Genomic DNA, 27,992 nt, shown 5'->3' on the forward strand with positions numbered 1-27,992 from the left:
ACAGTATATATATATATATATATATATATTACCGTGTATGCAGAGGGTGTGTGTGTGTGTGTGTGTGTATGTATATATATATATATATATATATATATCGTATTTGCTGATTATAAGACGACCCCCCAAAATCTGAGTATTAACTTAAGAAAAAAAGAAAAAGCCCCTAAAGGAAAAAAGTTTTACCAGTAAATGTTAATTCATGTAAACTATTTTTTTTAATAAAAGCTATGATTGAGAAAAATATTTTTTTTGTTTTTATTTCCTTGTATCAACCTGTCCCCCAGTTACGCACATCTGCCCCCAGGCTTGCCACACCAATATGGCACTGTGGCCCATGATATGCCTTTTAACCCTCTATATGCCACTGTGCCCCATGGTATGCCTTTTGACCCCCTATGTGCCACTCTGCCTCCAGAAATGCCTTATACCCCTATATCCCATTCTGGCATTTAGGGGGTTAAAATGCATATTATGGGGCAGAGTGGCATATAGGGAGGTATAAGGCATTCCAGGAGGCAGAGTGGCATTAAGGGGGTTAAAAGGCATTGTATAGAGCACTCTGCCTCCAGAAATGCCTTATACCCCTATATGCCACTCTGGCATTTATAGGGGGTTAAAAGGCATATTATGGGGCAGAATGTCATATAGGGAGGTATAAGGCATTTCAGGAGGCAGAGTGCTCTATTAAATGCCCCCTTAACACCACTCTGCCTCCTGAAATGCCTTATACCTCCCTGTATGCCACTCTGCCCCATAATATGCCTTTTAACCCCCTAAGTGCCAGAGTGGCATATAGGGGTATAAGGCATTCCAGAAATGCCCTATGCCCCCATTTAACACACACACACACACTTACCGGTGCTTCCAATTCCCTGCTGTATTGCCGGGGCAGCGGGTTGACGTCGCCTTCCGCTGCAGCCGGAAGGAGGTGGAGTTGGCATCGGGGGTTTGTCTGCGTCCGACGCGCATACCTTCCCCGGCTGTCAGAGATCAGAGTTCCCCGCACCGGTGCGGCACCGGTGCGGGGAACTCTGATCTCTGACAGTCGGGGAAGGTCTGCGCGACGGACGCAGACAACCCCCGCTGCTATCCACACCTCCTTCCGGCTGCAGCGGACGTTGTCTACGCGGATCGCGTAGAAGTCAACCCGCTGCCCCGGCAATACAGCAGGAAGCACCGGTAAGTGTGTGTGTGTGTGTGTGTGTGTGGGGGGGGGGTGTTAAATGGGGGGGGGACAGGAGGATCCAGGTCCCCTGCAGCGGTGCGGGGGATCTGGATCTTAGTCTCATAATCAGACCTCTATTTGAGGTCTGATTAGAAGATGACCCCGATTAGAAGACGAGGGGTATTTTTCAGAGCATTTGCTCTGAAAAAAACCTTGTCTTATAATCGAGCAAATACGGTATATGTATTGTATATATAGCCTGGAAGAAAGACGAGACAGGGGGGATAAGATAGAAACATTTAAATACTTAAAGGGAATCAACAAGATAAAGGAAGAGAGTTTATTTAAAAGGAGAAATAAAACCACAACAAGCGCACATAGTCATAAACTAGAGGGGCAAAGGTTTAATGGTAGCATCAGGAAATATTACTGTACGGAAAGGGTAGTGGACGCATGGAATAGCCTTTCAGCAGAAGTGGTAGATGTTAATACAGTAAAGGCAGTTAAGCAAGCATGGGATAGGCATAAGGCCAAGCTAGATATAGGATAAGGGCCGGTACTAAAGGAAAGAACTCAGGGGTTGGGCAGACTGGATGGGCCGACTGCTTCTTATCTGCCGTCACTTTCTGTGTTTCTATGTAGTTGAGAATGAGTGGAATTCCACTGAGTTTGTTTTGTTTCTCATTTCCTTCCCTCCCTTTCAAACAGGGAGCCTCTCCTTCCGTGATTAGAAACCACATCGCGTTCCGACACAGGAGGATTCACATCTCCAGATCACAGGTGAGTTTATTGCGCAATCCTTCTCGTGCTTCTCGTCCTGAATGTTTGTTTGCAGCTTCTGTGTTTCTGGAACTCAGTGACTCAGCGCGAACTCTGTAGTTCTTGATACTAAGTTGCCAAAAGAAGCAGCAAATGTTTAACTACTTGCTGAAATATATACAGTTTTATAACGGAATCAGTAAATTCTCTAGAAATAATAGAAAAATGAGTCAAAACATTTGTAGGGCTAGATTAATGATTTAATATGGCACATTTATATGCAAACATCACATTTTACCTGTTTTGATTATCATCATCTTGGAATACATTTTTGAAACATGGGGATTATGGGTGGAATATTACGGTTCCACATACCAAGCAGGGCCGGCATGACAAAGGAGCCAAGTGGGGCAACTGCTCCAGGCGGCATTTTGCCGCCCCAAGACCTTTTTTTTTTTTTTTAAAGCGAAGGAGAGACAGGGCGCCGAGTGGTTTTCGCTTACCAAGTTGTCAGCTCCTCTCTCCCCTGCGAGCTCTCTAGCTCAGTCTCGGTGCTGGCTTGTAATGCTGAGCGCCGGAAGATGACGTCATTTCCAGCTCTCAGCATTACAAGCCGGCACCAAGACTGAGCAGGGAGACTCGCCGCAGGACTGCTGAAAGGTAAGTACAAAGAGGGGGGAGTAAGGGTAGATAATAGGGAGCGAGGGAGAGGAAGGGTAGATAATGGGGGGGGCGGGATTTTAAACTTCGCCCCAGGCGGCATTTTGTCTTGGGCCGGCCCTGATGCCAAGGAACCTTTTTGACCTGTTTCTGATAAGATTATGGTTATAAATATTTTCATATATGGGGATTATGGGTGAAATTTTATGGTTACACATGCTAAGTAACATATTTGACCTGTTTGTGATAAGAATATGGGTGATGACGTGAACGATGCACACGACAAAGTAGGCGGGAGGCTTGGAGGCTACGTCTGGAGAGGTAGATGGTTATGTATAAGGGGTGCATGTTGGTATGAGAGCGCGACCGCGAGGTAAACTATATGGGGCCGGTCTCCAAATGTTTCCAGGGCTGCTCTTCAGTCCCAGTTCGGCCCTGGTTCAGTGAGGCTAGAACAGAAGAAAAGAAACGATATCTCGGTATGGAAACCGAGTAGATCCGCGTAGACAACTTACGCTGCAGCCGGAAGGAGGTGTGGCTAGCAGAGGGGGTTGTCTGCGTCCATCGCGCAGACCTTCCCCAGAGTGGCATAGGGGTATAAGGCATTTCTGGAGGCAGAGTGGCACATAGGGGGTTAAAAGGCATATCATGGGGCACAGTGGCATATAGAGGGTTAAAAGGCATATCATGGGCCACAGTGCCATATTGGAGTGGCAAGACTGGGGGCAGATGTGCGTAACTGGGGGACAGGTTGGAAAATACAAGAAATAAAAACAAAAAAAATATTTTTCTCAATCATAGCTTTTATTAAAAAAAATAGTTTACATGAATTAACATTTACTGGTAAAACTTTATTCCTATAGGATCGTCTTATATTCAGGCTTTTTCTTTTTTTCCTAAATTAATATTCAGATTTTGGGGGGGTCGTCTTATAATCAGGGTCGTCTTATAATCGAGCAAATACGGTAGTTAAATATTTAAAACGTCTGCAAATACAGAACAAGCTCTTTATAAAAAGCGCTACGCTTCTTGCTCGTTCTGAGCTTCGACCAGGCGTCACATATATCTGTATCCCAAACAGCTCTACTTCTCCACTCTCATATCCTCCCTTTCTTCCAACCCATGACGGCTTTTTTCTACTTTCAACTCCCTTCTCTGTCCCTCCACACCCCGCACCACAAACCTCTCTCACTGCCCAAGATCTTGCTACCCACTTCAAAGAGAAGATCGAGACTATTAGAAAAGACCTGTCTTCCTTACAACTCCCTCCTACACCACTCAACACCACCCTCTCCACTCCTCCCATACTAACTGCCTTTTCCCCTACAACCGAAGAAGACATAGCCACTCTTCTTTCTTCCTCTCACCCAACAACCTGTCCCCTTGACCCCATCACACCTCACAAAGTCCATCCCTTGGTCCATCACTTACCCACCTAATTAATCTTTCTCTATCATCTGGATCTGTACCAACGGCCTTCAAGCATGCGCTAATCACACCCATTCTAAAAAATCATTCCTCAGATCCCGTCTGTCTGTCTGTCTGACTACCGCCCTATGTCGCTGCTTCCTTTTACCTCCATGTTGTTTGAACGGATTCTGTACAATCGCCTCACTAACTTCCTCTCCTCTAATTCCCTCCTTGACCCTCAAACCCCATCACTCTACTGAAACGGCTGTAACGACGGTCTCCATTGCGTTGCTCTCTGCCAAAGCAAACGGTCTCTTCTCCATTCTAATACTCCTGGATCTCTCTGCTGCTTTTGATTCTGTTGATCGCTTTCTTCTTCTAGACTCACTTACTTCTATAGGCATTCGAGATACAGTTCTCTCCTGGATCTCCTCATATCTGTCTAACTGTTCATTCTCTGTCAACTTCTCTGGCGAGACATCATCACCCCTTCCACTTTCGGTTGTCGTCCCCCAAGGTTCAGTCCTCGGCGCCCTCTGCTGTTCTCTCTTTATACTTCCTCTCTTGGCAAACGAATCAACTCATTTGGCCTCCAGTATCATCTATATGCAGATGATACCCAAATCTACCTGTCTTCTCCTGATCTCTCTCCATCTCTCATGTCCCGTATTACCAATTGCTTGTCTGCTATTTCTTCATGGATGTCACAACACTACCTGAAACTTAATCTTTCTAAAACTGAACTCATTATCTTCCCTCCCTCCATCTCCACTCCCTGAATTCTCTGTCACCATTAACAACACGACTATCTCTCCTACTAACCAGGCCCGTTGCCTTGGGGTCATCCTTGACTCAAACCTCTCCTTCATCCCTCACATTCAGTCCCTCGCCAGATCCTGCCGCCTGCACCTAAAAAAACATCTCTCGTATCCGCCTATTCCTCACCCGAGAATCCACAAAAACTCTGGTTCATTCACTAATCATTTCCCGTCTTGACTACTGCAACACTCTTCTGGTTGGCACTCCACTGTCTCGACTCTCTCCTCTACAGTCTGTCTTAAATGCCGCTGCTAGGCTTATCTTCCTTGCACGTCGCTCCTCTTCTGCTTCCCCACTCTGTGAAACCCTCCACCGGCTCCCAATTACCATTAGAATTAAATTTTAAACCCTGGTACTGACATATAAGGCTATACTTTTCCATCTATACTTCCTCACTTGGAAAACACAAATCTCTCTCCACCCTCAATCTCTCTGCCTCTGTCTCTCTCAGATCAGCAGCTGCCTATCTGGCATCTCTTCCTGGATGGCCTCTCACCACCTCAAGGTAAACATGTCTAAGAGCGAGCTCCTTCGAATCCCTCCCTCTAACTCTATTCCCCTCTCTGACCTTTCTATCACTAACGACAGTGCCACTATCTCTCCTTCACCACATATCCGCTGCCTCGGAGGGACTCTAGAATCTGACCTATCTTTTATCCCTCACATCAAATCACTCTCTAAATCCTGCCACAACCAACTACGCAACATTTCCAAAATCCATCCATTCCTGACTGCCAGCACCGCTAAACAACTAATCCACTCCCACGTAATCTCCCGTCTAGACTACTGCAACAACCTACTTACCGGCCTCCCTCTCTCCCGACTATCCCCCCTCTGCCAGACTTCTCTATCTCACCCGACGTTCTGCATCTGCCGCACCCTCTGCGAGTCCCTCCACTGGCTCCCCATCCATAGCAGAACTAAATTCAAAATACTCACTCACTCTCTCTATCGTACAAAGCTCTCTCTAACGCCTCTCCCCTCTACCTATCCTCCCTCATCAGCAAATATACTCCAGCCCGCCCTCTAAGATCCAACAATGACCTGCTCCTCGCATCTTCACTCATCACCTCCTCCCACACCGCCTACAGGACTTCTCTCGTGCAGCACCAACCCTCCGGAACTCTCTTCCCCGCACTGTCCGACTCTCACCAACTCTACCCTCCTTCAAACGCTCCCTAAAAACTTTTCTCTTCAGGGAAGCCTACCACTGAGGTAATCATCAAAACTTCTCTCTCACCCACTTACAACCCTAATCTCCCCCACACTAACATCACTCACTACCACGCAGTCCTCACCTCCTGCTTCTCACCCCTTACCCACCTAGAATGTAATTTCCTGTGGGACACGGCCCTCCATTCCTCTGTACGTCAGTTGCTGTGTTGTACTTGTCGTTAGCTGTAATATTTTTACCTTGTACAGCGCTGTGGAATCTGTTGGCGCTTTATAAATAAAGTATAATAATAAGGCCATCCATAACACTGCTCCTCCGTACATTTCTGCCCTCATAAGCAAATTCTCTCCTACTCGATCCCTACGTTCTTCCCACGGGCTGAGGCTCTCCTCCTCACTTATCACCTCTTCCTTTTTGCCGTCTACAAGATTTCACTCGAGCTGCCCCCAAATCTCTGGAATCTACTCCCCCCGAACCTTCAGCATTCACCCTCCCAACATTCAAGAAACATCTCAAAACTCACTAGGGACTTTATATATATAACTCAAAAATTAGGGAAAATATATAAATAAACTTAATATACTACTATATGTGAATATATAAAAATAAATAAAAATAACGCCCACACGTAAATTATAAAAAGTTATACAGATCAAACTCTGCATTCAGTCCCTCTGGCCTAAATGTTCCCACTGCATCTCACGTTGCCCCATATTTTTTAAACTATTGCCACCTCTCCAGTATCTATTCACCTCCTCTATGGCAAAAAAGACCATATGATGTTATGATGTTCAAGAAAATGTTTTGATACTGAGTGTTGAATAAAGCCTCTTTTTATATTCCTCAAATGTTCATTTATTCTAGTTTTTAGTTTACGTGATGTGGTTCTTTTGTACATTTATGAATTTTAGGTAAGACGTAAATTACAGGTAACATGGGATTTGCTACATTAATATATTTAAATTCATTTTCTGACAAAAATTCATGTTTTTTTCCTTTTTCTAAATATTTCCTTAAAAGGATACTATATTCTTTTGTTTGATCATTTTTTAACCTTTTATATACTTCTGGGGATTAAGGGTGCCAAGGAATACATCTGATCTGTTTGTGGTAAGAATATGGTTATTATTTTTCTACATGGGAATTATGGGTGGAATGTTATGCTTGCACGTGCCATGTAACACATTTGATCTGTTTCTGACAGGAATATGGGAATATTTTTTTTTATATGGGGATTATGGGTGGAATATTATAGTTTCACATGCTGAGTAACACATTTGACCTGTTTCTGATAGGAATATGGGTATGATATTTTTTTACATGTTTAAAATATCATGGGTACACATGACTGTTAACAAATTTACGAAAGAGTACGAGTATGTTTATTTTTGTACATGATGATTATGGGTGGAATTGGACGGTAACGTTTTTGACTTTTTTCTGATAAGAAAATGGGTGTAATTATGTGAGGATCATGGTTACTCATGCCAGGGAGTATGACTTTTTTTGATAAGACTATAGTTATAATTTTCCTACATGTGGGTTATGGGTGGAATACCATGGTTACATGTGCCAAAGAATATATTTGATCTGTCTTTAATAGGAATATGGTTATAATTATTTTTCTACATAGGGATTATGGGTAGAATAATATGCATATACCATGGTAACACATTTGACATTTTTCTGATGGAAACATGGGTATAATTATTTTTCTCCTTGGGATTATGGGTGCAATATCATGGTTACACATGCCAAGGTACACATACCCATATTCTTATCTGAAGCAGGGCAAATAATTGTTTCTACACGGGAAGTATGGCTGGAATATCATGGTTATACGTGCCAAGTTACATATTTGACCTGTTTGTGATAGAAATATGGGTATAATCATTTTTACATGGGGATTATGGGTGGAATATAATGGTTACACATGCTAAGTAACATATCTGACCCATTTCTGTTCTGAATAAGGGTACAATTTGTTTTCTATATGGGGATTATGGGAGGAATATCATGATTGCACGTACTAAATAACACATATGACATGTTTATGATAAGAATATTATTATAAATATTGTTCTATATTGGGGATTATGGGTGGAATATCATGGTTAAATGTGCCTAGTAATGTATTTCACTTGTTTCTGATAAAATAGGTATAATTATATTTTTTCATAGATATTATGGATACTATGATATGATTGCACGCGCCATGTAACATATTTGATCAACTTCTGTTAAGAAAATGGGTATAAATATTTGTCTACATAGGTATTATTTAGCATGTGTAACTATAATATTCCACTCATAATCCCCATGTAAAAATAATAAAATTCCCATATTCTTATCAGAAATGGGTCAAATGTGTTCCTTAGCATGTGTAACTATAATATTCCACCCATAATCCCCATGTTTATGAAAAATGTGGTGTTTGCACATACATGTACCATATTAAATCATTATTTTGATTTAATAAAATTTTTCTAGTATTTCTGTAGAATTTACCGTATTTGCTCGATTATAAGACAACCTGAATATTTATTTAGGAAAAAAGAAAAAGCCCGAATATAAGACGACCCTATAGGAAAAGTTTTACCAGTAAATGTTAATTCATGTAAACTATTTTTTTTAAAATAAATTAAAAGGCATATGGTTAAAAGGCATATTATGGGGCAGAGTGGCATATAGGGGGGTATAACGCATTTCTGGAGCCAGAGTGGCATTAAGGGGGTTAAAAGGCATTTCATAGAACACTCTGCCTATAGAAATGCCTTATGCCCCCCATTTAACACTCCCCCCCAACTTACCGGTGCTTCTGATTCCCTGGTGTGTACTAGTCGAGAATTCCCTGCACCGGAACTCTCCTCACTGACAGCCAGGGAAGGTCTGCGCGATGGACGCAGGCAACCCCCGCTGCTAACCGTACATCCTTCCGGCTACAGCAGAAGTTGTCTGCGTGAATCACGTAGACGTCTACACGCTGCCTCGGCTACACACCGGGGAGTCAGAAGCACCGGTAAGTTTTTTTTGGGGGGGGGGCATAAGACAGGAGGATCCAGGTCCCCTGCAGTCTCACAGTCAGACCTATTTGCTCTGAAAAAACCTCGTCTTATAATCGAGCAAATACGGTACTATGATTCCGTTATAAAACTATATATTTAAGCAAGTGAATAGTTAAACATTTGCAGCTTTTTTGCAATCATCCCAATATGATGTTTAGTATGTCCCCATAATATGTATTTATCTCTTTAAAGTAAAGACCGTGATTGAAATATGATTTCAAAATAACAGCTAAACAGCAGGTATTCTTCATTCTTTAATATTAGCCCCTGCTGCCGATGCTTCCTATAGCATCCACGTGGCTGTGACACTCATCTAACTGTGAGTATGAAATTAATATTTGGGCTGCTGAAAGTTAGGGGAGGTGGGGGTTAATTTAGGGGCAGTTGTGGTTGATGGGGTCTTTAGGGTTAATTTAGGGGCAGTTGTGGTTGATGGGGTCTTTAGGGTTAATTTAGGGGCAGTTGTGGTTGCCCATGTGCCTCGGGCTTAGAAGTGCAGGCGGGCCCGAACGACGCCTACTGCCCAGGGGCCCGACCTCAGGGAAGCTGCTACTGAGTGTTCAGGTAAAGTGGCTGGGGCAGGGGTATTTCTAAACTCAGGACAAACAGTAGAATCTATTTAGCAGTTTTTATTGATTTTATTAGGTTTTTTAGATGAGAAAAATATATAACAATATATAATACCGTATTTGCTCGATTATAAGACGAGGTTTGTTTCAGAGCAAATGCTCTGAAAAATACCCCTCGTCTTCTAATCAGACCTCAAATAGGTCTGACTATGAGACTAAGATCAAGATCCCCCGCAGCTGCAGGGGACCTGGATCCTCCTATCTTCCCGCCCCACTTACCGATGCTTCTGAGTCCCCGGTGTGTGTGTGTGTGGGGGGGGGGGAGTGGTAAATGGGGGGTATAAGGCATTTCTGGAGGCAGAGTGTTCTATGAAATGCCTTTTAACTCCCTTTATACCACTCTGCCTCCTGAAATGCCTTAAACCTCCCTATATGCCACTCTGCCCCATAATATGCCTTTTAACCCCCTTAATGCCAGAGTGGCATATAGGGGTATTAGGCATTTCTGGAGGCAGAGTGGCACATAGGGGGTCAAAAGGCATATCATGGGGCACAGTGGCATATAGGGGGTATAAGGCATTTCTGGGGCAGATGTGCATAACTGGGGGGGGGCAGGTTGGAAAATAGAAGGAAATAAAACCAAAATATTTTTCTTAATCATAGCTTTTATTAAAAAAATAGTTTACATGAATTAACATTTACTGGTAAAACTTTTTTCCTATAGGGTCGTCTTATATTCAGGCTTTTTCTTTTTTTCCTAAATTAATATTCAGATTTTGGGGGGTCGTCTTATAATCGAGCAAATACGGTACTTTGTTACCAGATAAACCTGATTCAGAAGACTTAGAATCTGTGGTCTTGATTGCTGTTTGGTCACTGGAAAAGTTTAAGATATTTAAGATCGTAGTGTAACAGCAACAAGTTATTATTACACCCATTATATTGCGATCATCTTTTATTTGGGTATTTTTGAGTCCTCAGAGTATCTGGTGGGGCAAATCCTGGATGAGGCCCCTCCCCCCACACTGAATGAGTGAGTGAATGTATGTGTTTAGGGCCCGAGGTGGCACAGGCAGGCTGTTTAGGGCCCAAGGTGGCACAGGCAGGCTGTTTGGGGCAAAGGTGGCACTATGGGACATGTTGCTTGTGAAGCTGGGGTGCCCCGGGGCTCTGTGGTTTCTGCTTATGTGAGGTACGGGCACATGAGCTCAACCACGCGATAAAATATATGGGGCTGGTTTTCATTCCCAGTCTGGCCCTGCCTGCAATCCAAAACCGTGTCTAGATCTCTTCGTAAAAGTGACAGGTGAGTCCAGAAGGTGGCAGGGACCCCCCCTGTGGAAATACACATCTGAATTTAGTTTCTAAGTCAATGTCCCGAATTGTGTCGGGACGGAAAAACTTTTCTTTTTTTCCTAAATTAATATTCAGATTTGGGGGGTCGTCTTATAATCGAGCAAATACGGTATATATATAACTTGTGTGGGTTCAGTAAATGCGTGAGGAGAAAATTACAGCTAAACACGAGCTCCACAAAAGTGTTACAACAGCCTCGGTCATGAAGTGTACAAAAAGTAAAAAGCAGCCTGGTCCTTAAGGGGTTAAATAATTTCTAACAGGAATAATGGTTGGTTAATAGGAAATAGTGTGTTTCTGGTTTGGTGTTAAATGTTTGGGAAGGGGGTATGTAACAATGGCGGATGTATGCACCGTATTTCCTTTGGTGGCAATTACTTTATTGTGTTAATAATTTGTTGTGGTTTTTTTCCCATTTGTATCTTTTTTGTTACCCAGACGGTTTGTGTCTGTGGGGTTATTTGGTTTGGGGGTTATGGTGTTGAGAATCCGGGCCCACAAAATCCATGGTTCCTTAGTCATGCAAAAATTGTCTATTTTTTAATAGTACTTAACAAATACTCTAAAGAAATGATCTGTCCTCTAAAATTCTTCAGTCCTGACCTTCCCAGTCATACGTCTTACAGGCGAAAAACACACATACTGTACGGTTCACGGTAGATTCTCAACACATCATTTTTGTTATGAAAAGAAACTGCAATGAATTGTTCATCGTTTACGCTCTCCCTCACTCTTTTATTCAGATATATTCCGGAGACTCCCAGAACATCTGACTCTGAAATGAAGCCTTTGCTTTGGGTAAGAAGAGGGTCTCAGTAATAACATGCGCCGCTTCACAAAGTTCCTCTACATATTTCTCAATCTGATATTAGGGAAAATTTAATGATAAAACAATATAGTGATCCCTATTAAATGATTTGTACTAAAGTTTTTCCGTCCCGACACAATTCGGGACATTGACTTAGAAACTAAATTCAGATGTTTATTTCCAAAGGGGGGGTCCCTGCCACCTTCTGGACTCACCTGTCACTTTTACGAAGAGATCTAGACCCGGCTTTGGATTGCAGGCAGGGCCGGACTGGGAATGAAAACCAGCCCCATATATTTTATCGAGTGGTTGAGCTCATGTGCCCGTACCTCACATAAGCAGAAACCACAGAGCCCCGAGGCACTCCAGCTTCACAAGCAACATGTCCCATAGTGCCGCCTTTGCCCCAAACAGCCTGCCTGTGCCACCTCGGGCCCTAAACAGCCTGCCTGTGCCACCTCAGGCCCTAAACACATACATTCACTCACTCATTCAGTGTGTGGGGGGGGCTCATACAGGATTTGCCCCACCAGATACTCTGAGGACTCAAAAATACCCAAATAAAAGATGATCGCAATATAATGGGTGTAATAATAACTTGTTGCTGTTACACTACGATCTTAAATATCTTAAACGTTTCCAGTGACCAAACAGCAATCAGGGCCACAGATTCTAAGTCTTCTGAATCAGGTTTATCTGGTAACAAAGTACCGTATTTGCTCGATTATAAGACGACCCCCCAAAATCTGAATATTAATTTAGGAAAAAAAGAAAAAGCCTGAATATAAGACGACCCTATAGGAAAAAAGTTTTACCAGTAAATGTTAATTCATGTAAACTATTTTTTTTTATAATAAAAGCTATGATTGGGAAAAATATTTTGTTTTTATTTCCTTTTATTTTCCAACCTGCCCCCCCAGTTATGCACATCTGCCCCAGAAATGCCTTATACCCCCTATATGCCACTGTGCCCCATGATATGCCTTTTAACCCTCTAAATGCCACTGTGCCCCATGATATGTCTTTTAATCCTCTATATGCAACTGTGCCCCATGAAATGCCTTTTGACCCCCTATGTGCCACTCTGCCTCCAGAAATGCCTTATACCCCTATATGCCACTCTGGCATTTAGGGGGTTAAAAGGCATATTATGAGGCAGAGTGGCATATAGGGAGGTATAAGGCATTTCTGGAGGCAGAGTGGCGTATAGAGGGTTAAAAGGCATTTCTGGAGGCAGAGTGGCATTAAGGGGGTTAATAGGCATTTCATAGAGCACTCTGCCTCCAGAAATGCCTTATGCCCCCATTTAAAAAAAACAAAACAAAAAACTTACCTGTGCTTCTCACTCTTCGGTGTGTAGCTGGGGCAGCGTGTAGACGTCTACGTTATTCGCATAGGCAACTTCCACTGCAGCCGGAAGGAGGTGCGGTTAGCAGCGGGGGTTGTCTGCGTCCATCGCTCGGCAGCCTGGTTGGGGCGTGACAATGGCTTTATAGAGTAATGGCTTTATTGTCAATGAGATGGTGGGCAGCGACAGCATTACACACTCTAATGGGTACAAGGCGTTTAGATAATTCTTAATAATTGTGTTTATATATTTTTCTTTTTTCAGTACGAACTTAAAAGTCTATAAAAAGCATGTAATTTGTAATAATGAAGTAATATTGCTGTTTTAGATCAATGACATAATTTTCTTGCTGTTCCTCCTTTTCTGGGCACAATGCGAAGGTAAGAAACCATGTGAATAAACATTTTAAACCCTTCTGTCCCAGGGGTTATTGGTACCTCAAGAGAGAGATTTTGCCATTTTTGCGGTATGTCGGTTTAGCGATTATTCCCCTTTCCTGCAAATAGTGTACCCATGTAAACTATATATTGTTTTTTCAAGCAGAGAGAGGGCTTTAGGATGAGAAATTTAGTTAAAAAAAAAAACAACCACATTTTTTATATATTTTCCCCTCTGAATCCTCACAAAATTAGGTAAAGTGATGGAAAATCCCTTCCAAATTTATCAATCCAGGTGTCCTGATTTCAGAAATACCTAATTTATATAGAATTTCCATACTTTCCCAGCACTTAGAGGGAACATACTAGAAGGTGTACATTATTCGTAGCCTTTTTACATTGGGTATGATGGGATTGCAACTCTAATTTTAAACAAATAAACCAAAAATACCCACAAAAGTATATATTTCTGTAAAGCAGACAACCCAGAGTATCGTATCAGGGGTATTTGGCCTCTTCACGCAGCTATTTGGCCACCAATCACTGTCAAAGGTGGCCTTTTTTCACCAACACTGCTGTGTTGCTTAGATTGTTTTGCACAGGGTATGGGTTACGGCAGAGAAACCCGGCCAACATTGTTAAGCTGCATCTCTAACCCTATAGGGTAGTATTTTTTAATACAAATGGATTAACGGGCTTGGGGGTTGTGAACGGGGGCAGGAGGGTTATACCTTTTAGATGTTGTGTTATGGCAATGGGATGTAAGGGGTTTTTCTATTTTTATTATTGTTTTGTAAATTTTTTTTTTATTAGTGTAGCATGGCTAGAGGTCCTCCTAGGGACCTCTTGAACATGTTATTAATGCACATAGCGGTACATCCATGGGGGACTGAAGGGGTTAAAAGGCATCACTTTCTGTTGCTGTTATTATTATTTAATGCCGCGGAGTAATATTAATACACACGATGTTCCTTTCATTCTCTATCAGGCTCCGTACCGACTGTCACTGCTGTCCTTCATGGAACCGCCATCCTTCCCTGTTCAGTCCCATTTATATCTGGCACAGAGGATCTGCACGTGGCATGGCTGAAGAAGATCGGCACAAAACCATCCTTGGTGCTTCTCGCCTTTCATAAAGGACAATTCGATTTAACGCACCAGGCTCCTCAGTACAGAGGTCGCACCAACATGTCTCCTGACTTGCCTAACGGGAGACTGGACCTGACTCTGACCCACGTGGAGCATCGTGACGAAGGAGTTTATGTCTGTCACGTGACCAACACAGCGGATTACAGAGACATCGAGGTCGGACTGACGGTTATCGGTAAGTTGGACTCTAAAGAGATGTCTGAGGACTGTTTTTAAGGTTCCACAGTGATATAAAGACTGTGTAAAGAGAGAGCACTCAAACCACATGAAAAATTAAAAGTAATAAATATTAGACTTGTGCATTCGTATTCGGGCGAACATGAAAACGAACACGAAGAGTGCGTTTTTATGTTCGTCCCGAAGAAACGAAGAAGTGAAGATAGCGGCGGCAAAACGTACACGAAGACGCACAAAACTAAGAATCTTCGTCTTCGTCTACTAATCTACCTGGTCCCTTCATCATATAGCCTACCTTATCTGTAGGTTCGCCGTGGTTTCTGCTGGCCAGGTTGCAGCACCAGGATTTTGAAAGTCTGTACGAGCGACTCTATTGGTCGCCAGCAGGTGTACTTCATTGATTGATGGCACAGGAGGCTCCTGCAGGCGACCAATGGAGTTGCTCGTCCGGACATTTAAAATCCCGGCGCCAAAGCTGCTGTGTAGTCCGTGCCGCGTTAACCCCGTATTAACCCCTTCTACAAAAACGTTGGGGGATCTCACATTGGGTGTCAGCCTATTCTGTCCTTGCTTTGTTTATACATTACATTCTTATGTTGAAAACTTTTTACTACTTTGTATTTTGGTGATATTACACCCAGTAAACATTGTTTGCATCAGCATGTACACCGATCAGCCATAACATTCTTACCGCCTGCCTAATATCGTGTGGACCTCCGTTTGCCCCGTCGAGGCACGGACAGGGGACTAGGATGGCCATGGCAGCACCTTGATTTTGTGGTCAATATACCATCTTGTGTGTATTTTGATCTATGTTTTTGATCATTGTCCTCCTGGAAGATCCCAGGCCCATTTTAAGCTTCCTGGCAGAGGCAGTCAGGTGTTCACTTAATATCTGTCTATCTGTCTAATCTATCTGTTTGATGGAGTCCATGATGCCATGTATCCAGGTCCTCTGGCAGAAAAACAGCCCTAAGACATTAAAGATCCACCACCATATTTAATCCTGGGCATGAGGTACTTTTTCCTATGGCTACCTCTTTGTGTGCGCCAAACCCACTTATGTTTATGGCCAAAAAGCTCTATTTTGGTTTCACCTGACCATAGAACCCGATCCCATTTGAATTTCCAGTAATGGCTGGAGAACTGAAAACGGTTGACTTTATTTTGGATGAGAATTTAGGTTTTTTTTTTTGAAAACCCTTCCAGACAACTTGTGAGGATGAAGAGGACGTCAGATCGCAGTTTTCTGACTCCATAACACAACTAGCAATTTTGATGAGAAAGATAGAGAGGGAATTGGTGGTAGACATTGAAATGTGCAGCGAGGAGAGAGGAGAATACCAACACCACCTCCCTGTTTGTCTCCAGGTCTGGGAGTGTGGCTGAAGTGAAGGCCACTGTAAGTGAGAGCAGCAGGAGAGGTAGCGTCAGAGGGTGTCAGCGACGTTTCAGTGAGTGCAAGAAGGCTAAGGTGGTTAGAGATGAAAAGGTCATGGACAGCAGTTAGTTTATTGCAAACAAAGCGTGTATTCCAGAGGGCACAGGAGAAAGGGGTTACAGTGGACTGATTGAAGATTGGAGGGATTGCGGTAGCTTGTGTTAGTTCAGCAGGTACGGGGACGGAAGAAGGTGGGGATGGTGGGGCCAGGGTTACATTCAATTTCACCTGAGCACAGAAGAAGTAGGATACAGACAGAAAACAAATGGGAATGTGATGCTGTACCCCCGTCAAAGTCTGCCTCAGTATATAATGATAACAGTTATGCTGTACCCTTGTCAATGTTTGCCTAACCATAGAAACTATGCAGTTTTAAAGTGTGGGGGGGGGTGCCGGCACTTAATGAAATTTCATTAGGCGCCGACGGCCTGACTGCCGCACGACGCAGGGGCGTACCTAGAGTACTTGGCACCTGCGGCAGATGCTGTATGTGGCACCCCTCACACACACACTTTAAAACTGCATAGTTTCTATGGTTAGGCAAACATAGTAATTATGTGTATGTGACGGTGTGTATATGTGAATCGGTGTGTATGATATATATATAATATAAAATGTATTTATGTGTATGTGACGGTGTGTATATGTGACTGTGTGTATGTGATATATATATATATATAATATAAAATGTATTTATATCACATACACACTGATTCACATATACACACCGTCACATACACATAAATACATTTTATATTATATATATCCCATACACACTGATTCACATATACACACCGTCACATACACATAAATACATTATATATTATATATATCACATACACACTGATTCACATATACACACCGTCACATACACATAAATACATTTTATATTATATATATCACATACACACTGATTCACATATACACACCGTCACATACACATAAATACATTTTATATTATATATATCCCATACACACTGATTCACATATACACACCGTCACATACACATAAATACATTATATATTATATATATCACATACACACTGATTCACATATACACACCGTCACATACACATAAATACATTTTATATATTATATATATATCACATACACACTGATTCACATATACACACCGTCACATACAGAGCCGGCCTTAGGTGTTCTGGCGCCCTGTGCGGACTACTCCTCTGGCGCCCCCCATCCCAAAAAAAGAAAGGCTTATATATAAACTGTTAGACAGTCCAATTAATAAGATGGAGCGTCAGGGTAGGCAGCACGCGGTCACAGTCTATAACATCCTACAGGGTCAGGGCAGGCGGCACAGGATCACAGTCTGTATAATAACCAGAAAGGGTCAGGGCAGGGGGCACAGGATCACAGTCTGTATAATGAGCAGAAAGGGTCAGGGCAGGTGGCACAGGCAGAGCCGGCCTTAGGTGTTCTGGCGCCCTGTGCGGACTACTCCTCTGGCGCCCCCCCATCCCAAAAAAAGAAAGGAATCAAAACTTGTAACAAAACCCCAATCACTATATACTACGCCAAACATTGATGTGGTGTAGGCCTACCACTTCATTGTCTGGCTTAGTAGTAGGGATGCACCGAAACGAATTCTGGACTGAAACCGAAAGTGCAGCATTTACCTGGCCAAAACCGAATATGACCCCCCCACACCATAAAGAAATCTAACACTTTTATTTAAAGTAAGTAACACACCAAAATAGGACAAAACAATATTTATATATATATATATATATATATATATATATATGATTAACAGCAATCACATTCCTATCATGCCCTATCTACCCCTTCTCACTCCCTTCTCCCTATCTACCCCCTTTCCCCTGCCTCACTCCCTTCTCCCTATCTACCCCCTCCTAACTATCTACCCTTTCCCTCTTTGAAGTTCACTTACCTTTCAGGAGTCCTGCAGTGGGGGTGCAAGACCTCTGCCTCCCAGCTCTGCCACTGTATGGAACAGTATAGAGTGATGGGAGTTATGATGTACTTTTAGAGCATAATTAGAACATGAAAAAGACATCGGAAATGGTACAGCATAACACCCATCACTCTCACACACTTACCAATCCACACACTTACCAACCCACACGTATACCAACCCACACGTATACCAACCCACACGTATACCAACCCACACGTATACCAACCCACACGTATACCAACCCACACACATACACTAATCCACACACACACTAATCCACACATGTATACCAATCCACACACATATATACCAATCCACACACATATATACCAATCCACACACATATATACCAATCCACACACATACTAATCCACACATATATACACCAATCCACACATATATACACCAATCCACACATATATACACCAATCCACACATATATACACCAATCCACACATATATACACCAATCCACACATATACACCAATCCACACATGTATACCAATCCACACACATATATACCAATCCACACACATACTAATCCACACATATATACCAATCCACACATATATACACCAATCCACACATATATACACCAATCCACACATATATACACCAATCCACACATACTAATCCACACATACTAGCACGGACAGCTGTAAAGTGCTTCGTGTCCGTGCCTCGGTTAAATACGCTTATTTCCGGGTTTCGGGCGTCTTGCGTCATCGCGCATCCAATCCGGCTGTTGGTCTGCCTCCACGTAATTGGCGTTGTGTACGCGATTGCATAGTCGCGTGCATCGTTTATCCGGCTCCCAGTTCGTCCGCTCTCTGCCCATATCGGATGCGTATCCACACGGTCACATTTGAAGAATCAACGAGGTAACGACTCGTAACGACCTCGGCAAGTCCATCAGCAAGTTTTATTTGGACATCTGTAAGTCACGGTATTTAGCCGTGACGAGAGCATATAATACAAAAGTAAATGAGAGATAAATCATGCTTTACTGCATGTTACACATCCATTTAACATATTTAAATATTCCTCAATAAAAATGAATGGACCAGAAACCATCTAGGTCTCTCTGTGATTATTTATAAGGTTATTATATCTTTAAAAACATATTGTCTTTAAAAATTGGAACAAAAAATTGGAACAAGAGAATATATATAGAAGATATATATGGAAAATGAAATCAAAAAATTTAGATCAAGGGAATTATCTTTAGATATATTAGATTTTAAACCATGATTTTATATAAAGAAGAATATTTAATGGATGCTAAAAAAGTATTATTAATACCTAAAGACATACTTATAAAATTCCATTGAAAAGGAAAAAGAGGAAGAGGCTAACATTTGCCAAGTGCCAAATTATAAAGTGCTACATCATTTTAAGCAATTATTATTAATTAGTAATTTATTGTTTAACAGTATATTGAAGTGCCAAATTATAAAGGGCTATGTTGTTTAGTGCAATTATTATAAATTATTACTTATTAATCGCAATATATTAAAGTGCCAATACTTGTACATCAAATTATTTCGAAAATACTTGTATATGAAAAGTTAGCTTATAGCTTATTTACTTTAAAGTGCAATAAAGAACACCATTGCATTAAAGTGCAATAATAATACTTATGAAAAAGTGCTGAGAAGTGCAATAAAAGATAGAAAGTGCCATGTGTAGGTAAGCAAATTTTTGAATGAATGCAAGTATGTCTAAGTCTGTGTTTAATCCCCCTTTCTTATGAGTTTGAAACTTGAAGATCCACTCTGTCTCTTTTCGTGCTAATTTTAAGGCAAGACAGGAGGCTTCCTATTTTGCATATCTTCCTTTACTCCTCACAGTAGCAGCAAAGAAAGAGTTAACAAGATAAGTTGAAAACAACCAATCGCATAACAGCACGTCTGAGGTATAAGAACCCCTAAACCATCCTCCTCTTCCTCTTTCTTTGCTGCTCACCGTAGCTGCAGGTCAGTCCTCTTCCATTTATCCTTATTAAAGGAATTATTTGATTCATTTTCCTGGTTTCGATATATAATATATATATATATTTAATTGTATTTATATAGTATTATCTCTTTTGATTATATGTCGTTTTAGATTTTATGATTTTTCTCCGGTTTTAGATTCTTTTTCCCCCGGACCTTTTGGTCCGCTTGGGGTTATTCCCCTTATTTCTCTGTCCAGAGGGGCTCCCGTCCCCTCCTTTTTTCCCTCTTTGCCTTTTTCCCGGTTTCCTATCCTTCGTTTTTCACCTACCTTTATTCCGGGAGTCCTCTCTTCTTGCAATATCTCCCGGCTCTTTCTTTGTCTGTCCCGCTTTGCAGTGGCTCTCCCCTCCTGCCCGGCACCTTTCTCGAGTTGTTCGGCGGAGTTTCGGGTCTCGAGTCCTCGCGGCGGCTCTCTTTTTTCCTGCTTTTCGCGCGCTTTGCGGCGGCCATGTTTGTGTTCCTCTAGTGCGGTTTTGCCGCGGCCATCTTGGGATTGGCGGCCGGACCACGTGTTCTCTTATCGGTGTTCCGGTGGCTATTTTCTGTGTTTTTTCCTACGGATCATTCGTTTTTCTCTCCATTACAGCGGTTATCTGGTGCTTGCACACAGTGGTTTTTTTTTTTTTTTTTTTTTTTCAAATCTTCATCCTTTTCAGTGTTTATTTGCAGGTGAGTCTGTTTATTTTCTTTCCCATTTTTCAGGCTAGGTTCCACTAAGGTTCCCTTTAGTTTTATGCAGGCTATTTCATTTGGCTACATCCAGGCAGGCCTAGTCCTGCATTACTATTACATTTATGTCACATTTATGTCATTATTTGGGGGATTTATCGGCTATGTGAGTTTCCCAGACCCTGTGGATATATTCAATTGATTATAGTGTGCCTATTGCTACTGCCCACTTTCACTACCCTCATTTTCCTTTTTCTCTGCAGACACTATGTCTCAAGATAATATGCCCTCTCAAGATGCCTTTATGGCTTGGCTTGAAACCAAATTTTCAAATTCTGTGGAGTTACTCTTCTCCAAGATGTCAGCTACTATTCCCCAGGCTCAACCACCTACCCTCCCAGACCCAACTTCAATTCCTTCGGGATCAGAGTCTGATAAATCTGCAGGGGAAACATCTGGCTCTAAGCGACCCTGGAAGGGCAGTAGCATCTCAGCTGGCAAAGGCAAAGCACCCGCCAAACGCCCCAAAACCTCTGGCACACATATTGAAGACCCACTGTCAATAGTGGATGAATGGCGGGCAGGTTCTTCTAATGAATCTGAATTGTCAGCAAATCTGGTTTCGTCCAGAGACTTAGACTCCGGGTTCGTCCGTGAGTACCTGGTGGATGAGCCCCACCATGCCGATCCCCAACAGGCACATACAGCCTCCACGTCTACTGACCTCCCGGTCATTGACCCTACTGGGTCTTCCCTGTTTGACCCCTCTACTATGCGTCACCCTAGAGCCACCGAGTGGGCCCCTCCCGAGCATATAGCTCTATATCTGCATAAGTGGCTGCGGAAATCTCTCCCTAAGGAAATCCGCAATAAACTCAGAGCTGAATGCCCACGTCCCAGCATTCCAGATAAAGTAGCCCTCACCCCAGAGTTCGACCCTAATGTGGTCGCTTTACTCTCTATTAATAAAAAAGACCCCAGGAGAGGCTTAGAACAAGGCCTAAAATCGGCACAGGATAAACTCCTGGATTTAGTGGGGCCGATTACCCAAATTTTATCCCTGGCGGACAGGGCTTATTTACAAAACACACCTCTGGATGCCAAAACTATTCGTGACTGGGCCTTTCGGGTAGTTTGCCTGCTAGGGAATGCCAATGTGTCCATAGCTACCGAACGACGCAAGGCGGCTTTACTTCGCATGGATCCCCGCTTAGCGGAGTTAGGCTCTAAAGATTTGGGAGCTGCCGCCAATGGCCTACTTTTCGGCGACACGTTCGTTAAAGAACTCAATCGTCACGTCTCTCTGATGACATCCTGGAATAAAGCCAAGTTATCTATGCGTAAAGTTTTTCAACCTAGCCCCCGTTTTTCCGGGAGGGCTGGACGACCGCGGGGCCGGGCCGCCAGCCGATCTGCTTCCCAAGGCTCCAGGACCTTCCCACAAGCTCCAACCTCGTACAGACCGCCTTTCTTCCAGAGATCCTTCATTCCAAGGGGAGTCAGCAGAGGCAGAGGCTCTCAAGGATTCCCCAGAGGACGTTCCAGTTTCGGTAAGTTCCAACATTTCTTACCTTTCTTTCCCTCTTCGGGTTGGGGGTCGCATATCCCATTTTTCCCACAACTGGGAGTGGATTTCGTCAGACCCTTGGATCCTCCAAACGGTCCAGGGTTTCCGAATAGATTTTATTTCCCCACCCTTTCAGGTATGCCGTCCTCGCCTCCCCGTCAGGTCTTCGACCGATCAGGCCCTTATAGAGACGGAACTCCGCGCCCTAAGAGACAAAGGAGCTATTCATCGGGCTTACAATCCCAGGGGGTTCCTCAGTTCCATTTTCCTAGTGCGCAAACGCACGGGAGATTTCCGCCCCGTGATCAACCTCCGGGCTCTCAACGCCTTCGTGGTCTATCGCCACTTCAAAATGGAAGGCATCCACCTCCTTCGGGACCTGATGTCAGAAGGCGATTGGTTCACCAGATTGGACCTCACCGACGCATACCTTTCCGTCCCAATCCACCCAGATCACAGACGTTACCTCCAATTCCGCTGGGACAGCCAAGTTTGGCAATTCAAGGCTCTTCCCTTCGGCCTCAGTTCGGCCCCTTGGTGCTTTACAAAGCTCCTGAAGCCGGTCATGGCTTTCTTCCGATCCAGGGGCATCCGATGCATTATTTACCTGGACGACATTCTCCTGTTTTCAGGGTGCAGGGAGACTCTGCTCACCCAGACGGATTTTGTGGTCCGTACTCTTCACGATCTCGGTTTCCTCGTGAATACTCTAAAGTCCGAACTCGTCCCGAGCCAACGCATTCTCTTCCTGGGCTTCGAGATAGACTCTCAATCGGCCATGCTTCGACTCCCCAGAGCCAAGATCGTCTCCATTCGGAAGGAACTCAGGGCTCTTCTTCGCCAGGACTCTTGCTCCCTCCGTCTCCTGGCTCGGGTGGTAGGTCTCCTCTCGTCCTCTATTCAGGCGATTTTTCCAGCCCCGCTCCACTATCGAGCACTCCAACGCCTCAAGGCTCACCATTTGCGGAAGACGCCTACTTACGACCAAGTGGTCCACCTGACTCTAGAAGTTCGCCAGGAGCTCCTCTGGTGGCTCCGCCACATGGAGGCTTGGAACGGGAGAGCGATCTTCGGGTCTCAGCCGGATTTCATCCTCGAATCCGACGCCAGCCTACTAGGTTGGGGAGCGGCCTCCGACTCAGAGGCGACCGGAGGTCGCTGGTCTATGGAAGAACGCTCACTCCACATCAATTGCCTGGAGCTAATTGCGGGCTCATTCGCAATCAGGAGTCTGGCCAAAGACCGTTCGGACTGTTGTCTTCTCCTGCGGATGGACAATTTTTCGGCGGTCCGTTATATCAACCGCCTTGGTGGCACTCGGTCGAAGCAACTCACAGAGGTTACGAAGGACATCTTCGACTTCTGCCTAGATCGCAACATCACCCTGCGGGCGGAATATCTTCCGGGTGTCGAGAATCTACTAGCGGACTGGTTCTCCAGGCATTGGCGAGACGCAAGCGACTGGAGACTCCACAGTCTAGTCTTCCAGGATCTCCATCGTCGGAGGGGCCCTTTTCACCTGGACCTTTTCGCCTCCAGGACGAATCGCCAGACGGAGAAGTTTTACAGCTGGCTTCCGGATCCGGAGGCTCTGGCGACGGACGCCTTCATGCAGACGTGGCCCACCTCCGGTGCGTACGCGTTTCCCCCTTTCGCCCTCATCTCCAGGGTCATTCACCACCTGCGTCGCGGCGGAGGCTCTTTGGTCCTGGTGACACCTCTCTGGCATGCGCAGCCGTGGTTCCCAGCCCTGCTGCAGTTGTCTGTTCGGGACCCTCTTGCGCTCCCTTCCTTCCCGTCTCTTCTAGCGGGCCCGGAGGGTCAGATCCACCCTCTCATCCAGGCAGGTCATCTCTCCCTGGTGGCGTGGTCGATTTCGGGAGACCCCTCTCTAGCGTGGGCCTATCGGAGGCAGCTCACTCCCTGCTGCGCGACTCTTGGGCTCCAGGTACCCGAAAGTCGTACCGGGCAGCTTGGCGAGCTTGGGCTGCTTGGTGTTTGGGACGACAGGTGGATCCCCATTCGGCCCCTCTAGAGTTCGTTCTTAACTTTTTAGCGGAGTTGTTTTCCTTGGGTACATCGTTCCGTACGATTAACGTTTTTCGTTCGGCCATTTCCTGCAGTCATGTGGGGGTTTCAGGTGAGCCGGTTGGTAGGGCTCCCCTGGTCTGCCGCCTTCTTCGCGGTATTTGGTTGTCCAGACCTCCGGCGTCTCGCTATAGTTCCCTGTGGGACGTTGCTTTGGTGTTGGATTTTTTGCGGTCTTGGCCGGATAACGATTCCCTTTCTCTTCGCCAATTGTCGGCTAAACTTACGCTCCTTTTGTGTCTTCTCTCCTTTCGTAGGGTTTCAGATGTGCGGGCTCTCGATGCGCACGCCGTCTCCTTTTTCCCGGAGGGACTGGTGTTCCAGATCCACAGGAGAACTAAGACTCTTTCCTCGTCTATCTCCTACCCTTATTTCCTTGACGATCCTAAAATTTGTGTGGCCAGATGTGTTCGGTCGTATCTGTCCCGTTCTGCACTGGTGCGTCCACCTTCGGAGTCTCAGCTCCTCATCTCTTATGTTAAGCCGTTCAAGGCCGTGTCTTCCCCTACGCTTGCTCGCTGGGTTCGCTGGCTTCTCTCTCTGGCGGGGGTTGATGCTAGCTTCGGGGCGCATTCAGTCCGGGGGGCGGCGGCGTCGTGCGCCTTTCGATCCGGGGCTGCCTTGGCTGATATCCTCAAGGCGGCGGATTGGTCCCGAGCCTCCACCTTTCGGGAATTTTACTTTCGCCCGGTCTCCTCTGCGGCAGTGGCGTTGGTGTCTGGCGTTAAAAATGCAAAATAGGAAGCCTCCTGTCTTGCCTTAAAATTGGAAATTATTCTAGCCTAGGTGCACGAATAATTATAATTTTAATAAAGACAGGAGGCGAGTATTTTCCCTCCCGGCCCCTCCCGTGTTGGGTAAGTTTGGTTTAATGGCTCTTATTACTTATATGTTTTTCCAATAGATTATGTGCAGGATTTTATTTTATCCGGGTCCGTATTTATGTGGGGTTTTTCACATGCCTGAGAGAATCTGGTCCTGTTATGGCTTCTCTTTTTGTTTCAGCGTGATGCCCTTTGGGCTGGTTCGTGACTTGGCTGTCCGTGTTTGAGCTCCGTTGGCTGAATTCGGTGTGGCTCTGATGATCCCTGGTGGATGTTGATCCTGGTTCCGGTTCCGTTTGCCGTTTCTGGTCGGTTCTACGCTGCTGCTCTGTTGGAGGACGTTTTTCTTCAGTCCGGTTCTCAGCGTCGAAAGAGGAAGAGGAGGATGGTTTAGGGGTTCTTATACCTCAGACGTGCTGTTATGCGATTGGTTGTTTTCAACTTATCTTGTTAACTCTTTCTTTGCTGCTACTGTGAGGAGTAAAGGAAGATATGCAAAATACTCGCCTCCTGTCTTTATTAAAATTATAATTATTCGTGCACCTAGGCTAGAATAATTTCCAATTCTTGTTGAAGATCTCCTCCTCTCCAATGGGGGAGATAGCATCGATACCTATGACTTTAAAATTTGATAGAGAAAAGGCTCTACACTGATTACAATGTTTCGGGACACTGTTTTGGTTGCGTATGCCACCCAGATGTTCCAAACCTCTCTCGTCATTCTACCAATATACTGGATTCCAAACCCACACTCAAGCATGTATATCACATTTTGGACTTACAGTGAATGAAGTGTTTTATTGTATATTCTTTTTTAGTGTTTGTGCACATGAATTTATTGATTTTTTTTTGCTTTGTTGATGACATGTTGTACATAGTTTGCATTTTCCACAACGGAAAAAAACAGGATTTTTCTTAAAGAGAAGGTTATCATTTTCTTTTGTCTCTTTTATTTCGGGCAGGACGCTAGGAGCCAGTATTGATTTTAAATTTTCTGATTTTTTATAACTGACACTAGGTTTTATTGGAAGACGGTCTCTTTAAATGCTATCTTGCTTTAAAATAGGCCAACATTTTGCTATAGCCTTTTTTATGTCATAAGCCTTTATTCAATTTTGTGTACATATTACACTATTGTTGTTGTCTTTTGTTTCTCCCAATGTATATGCGCTCCATGGTTATCGTATTGTATTTCTGACCACCTATACTCAATGCCTATTATACCGGCCTATGCCTTAGCCTCTATACCGTTGGGATGATCCAAGTCCCCGTCCACTTAACTTGGGGCTCAACCCCTTGCGTGGTGATTCCAATGTGTATGCTAAAGGGAGGGGCAGGCTGGGGGCAAAAACACAAAAGGGGTGTTAATGACAAAGCAGTGTGGAAAATTTTTAATTTTAATTTTTTTCAATTGTTGTAGCTTAGCTCATCCAGATATGGGTGTCAGTGTGGCAGAGCCCGTCCTGGTGTGTGTGTGTCTGGTATCGGTGTGGCAGAGCTTGTCCTGGTGTGTGTGTCTGGTGTCGGTGTGGCAGAGCCTGTCCTGGTGTGTATTTGGCCATCTGTTTCCTGGCACTTTACTTATTGTAGGAAGGAATTGAACTATTTTATTTTTACTTATCCAGAGAAAAAGCACCGGAATGAACATCACATTGTCATAGAACAAAACTTTTTAGGCCCGGAAGTCAGTCAGAGGAAAGGTAAATGTGTTGTGTTTACTCTGTTGTAATCTGCATCTTCATAAGATTATATCGTATATTATCGACCGAGCACTGATGTTCTATTTATCCAGTGCACATTCTGTCAATTTCATTTTTGTCCATAAAAGGCCTAAAATCCTCTGCCCCAGGACCATAATGCTCTTAATTCGGTCCTGTCCGCTGCGTTTGTCTATGGTCCCCTTTCTTGTCCCATTAAATACGATACATGGAGATACTACTAACTGGGACTTATCCACCTAGCTCTGACTACCTCTGAATGAATAAAAAGCTCAGGAATTTTACAACGGACAGAAACTAATCCTACTGAGCAGCCAGTGGCCCTTATTATTCTTTTGATATTCTTTATATAAAGTCAGATGAGCTGCTAACACTTTATTTTCTTTGAACTCCTGAAGGGGGTATTTAGGAGCCAACTAAACAACAAGCAGCTTCTAAGAACACCACAGAGCATTCACATGTAATAATAGCCAATTGTTTTCTTTATAGGTTCTATTGAAGAGAGATCAGCTGGAAGTGGCAGAGTCTGTCCTGGGCCAGGGCTTGTCCTCACCATAGCGCTTCTTGTTTTTTTGTAGTGAATGAACATTTTGGAATTGTGGTTACTTCTGCAATAATTGTCTGTAACGTGTGATCTGATCTACTTCTAAGTCACAAGAATCAACAAACAATCATAATCTTCATATATCTGAACGGACATTGGAGGCAAGCTCCCCTTCAATCAATATCATTGTCATCCACAGCTGCTGGATACATAACAGTTGGTGAGATCAATGTGTGTCGAGAGATATAAAAGGAGGTTGTTGCGCTGTGGGGTTTGGCTGTGTGTGTATTTGGGATATGTATGTTTTGCTGTGTTGTTACTTTATAATAAAATATGTTTTAATGTAGACAAACTAACTTTCA

The 27,992-nt window shown here is 43.8% G+C and overlaps 1 protein-coding gene across 1 annotated transcript; it reads left to right on the plus strand.

Annotated features, from left to right (window-relative positions):
* The first annotated feature begins 1,171 nt into the window (after positions 1 to 1,171).
* LOC128473026 (butyrophilin-like protein 1) lies at positions 1,172 to 27,982 on the plus strand. The gene is made up of 6 exons (XM_053455051.1): positions 1,172 to 1,182; positions 11,724 to 11,778; positions 13,465 to 13,516; positions 14,502 to 14,837; positions 26,994 to 27,068; positions 27,576 to 27,982. Exons 2-6 carry the CDS (start codon positions 11,761 to 11,763, stop codon positions 27,662 to 27,664), a joined length of 570 nt encoding a protein of 189 aa, XP_053311026.1. The 5' UTR covers positions 1,172 to 1,182; positions 11,724 to 11,760; the 3' UTR covers positions 27,665 to 27,982.
* Positions 27,983 to 27,992: the final 10 nt, after the last annotated feature.

The sequence above is a fragment of the Spea bombifrons genome, chromosome 2 (genome assembly GCF_027358695.1).
Source record: "Spea bombifrons isolate aSpeBom1 chromosome 2, aSpeBom1.2.pri, whole genome shotgun sequence".
Classification (NCBI taxonomy): domain Eukaryota; kingdom Metazoa; phylum Chordata; class Amphibia; order Anura; family Pelobatidae; genus Spea; species Spea bombifrons.

Excerpts from the sequence above, each read along its gene's own strand:
- LOC128473026 (XM_053455051.1), top strand. Across the intron at positions 14,838-26,993 it reads GGTCGGACTGACGGTTATCG|AGAAAAAGCACCGGAATGAA; the intron begins GTAAGTTGGACT and ends TTACTTATCCAG. Across the intron at positions 27,069-27,575 it reads GGAAGTCAGTCAGAGGAAAG|GTTCTATTGAAGAGAGATCA; the intron begins GTAAATGTGTTG and ends TTTTCTTTATAG.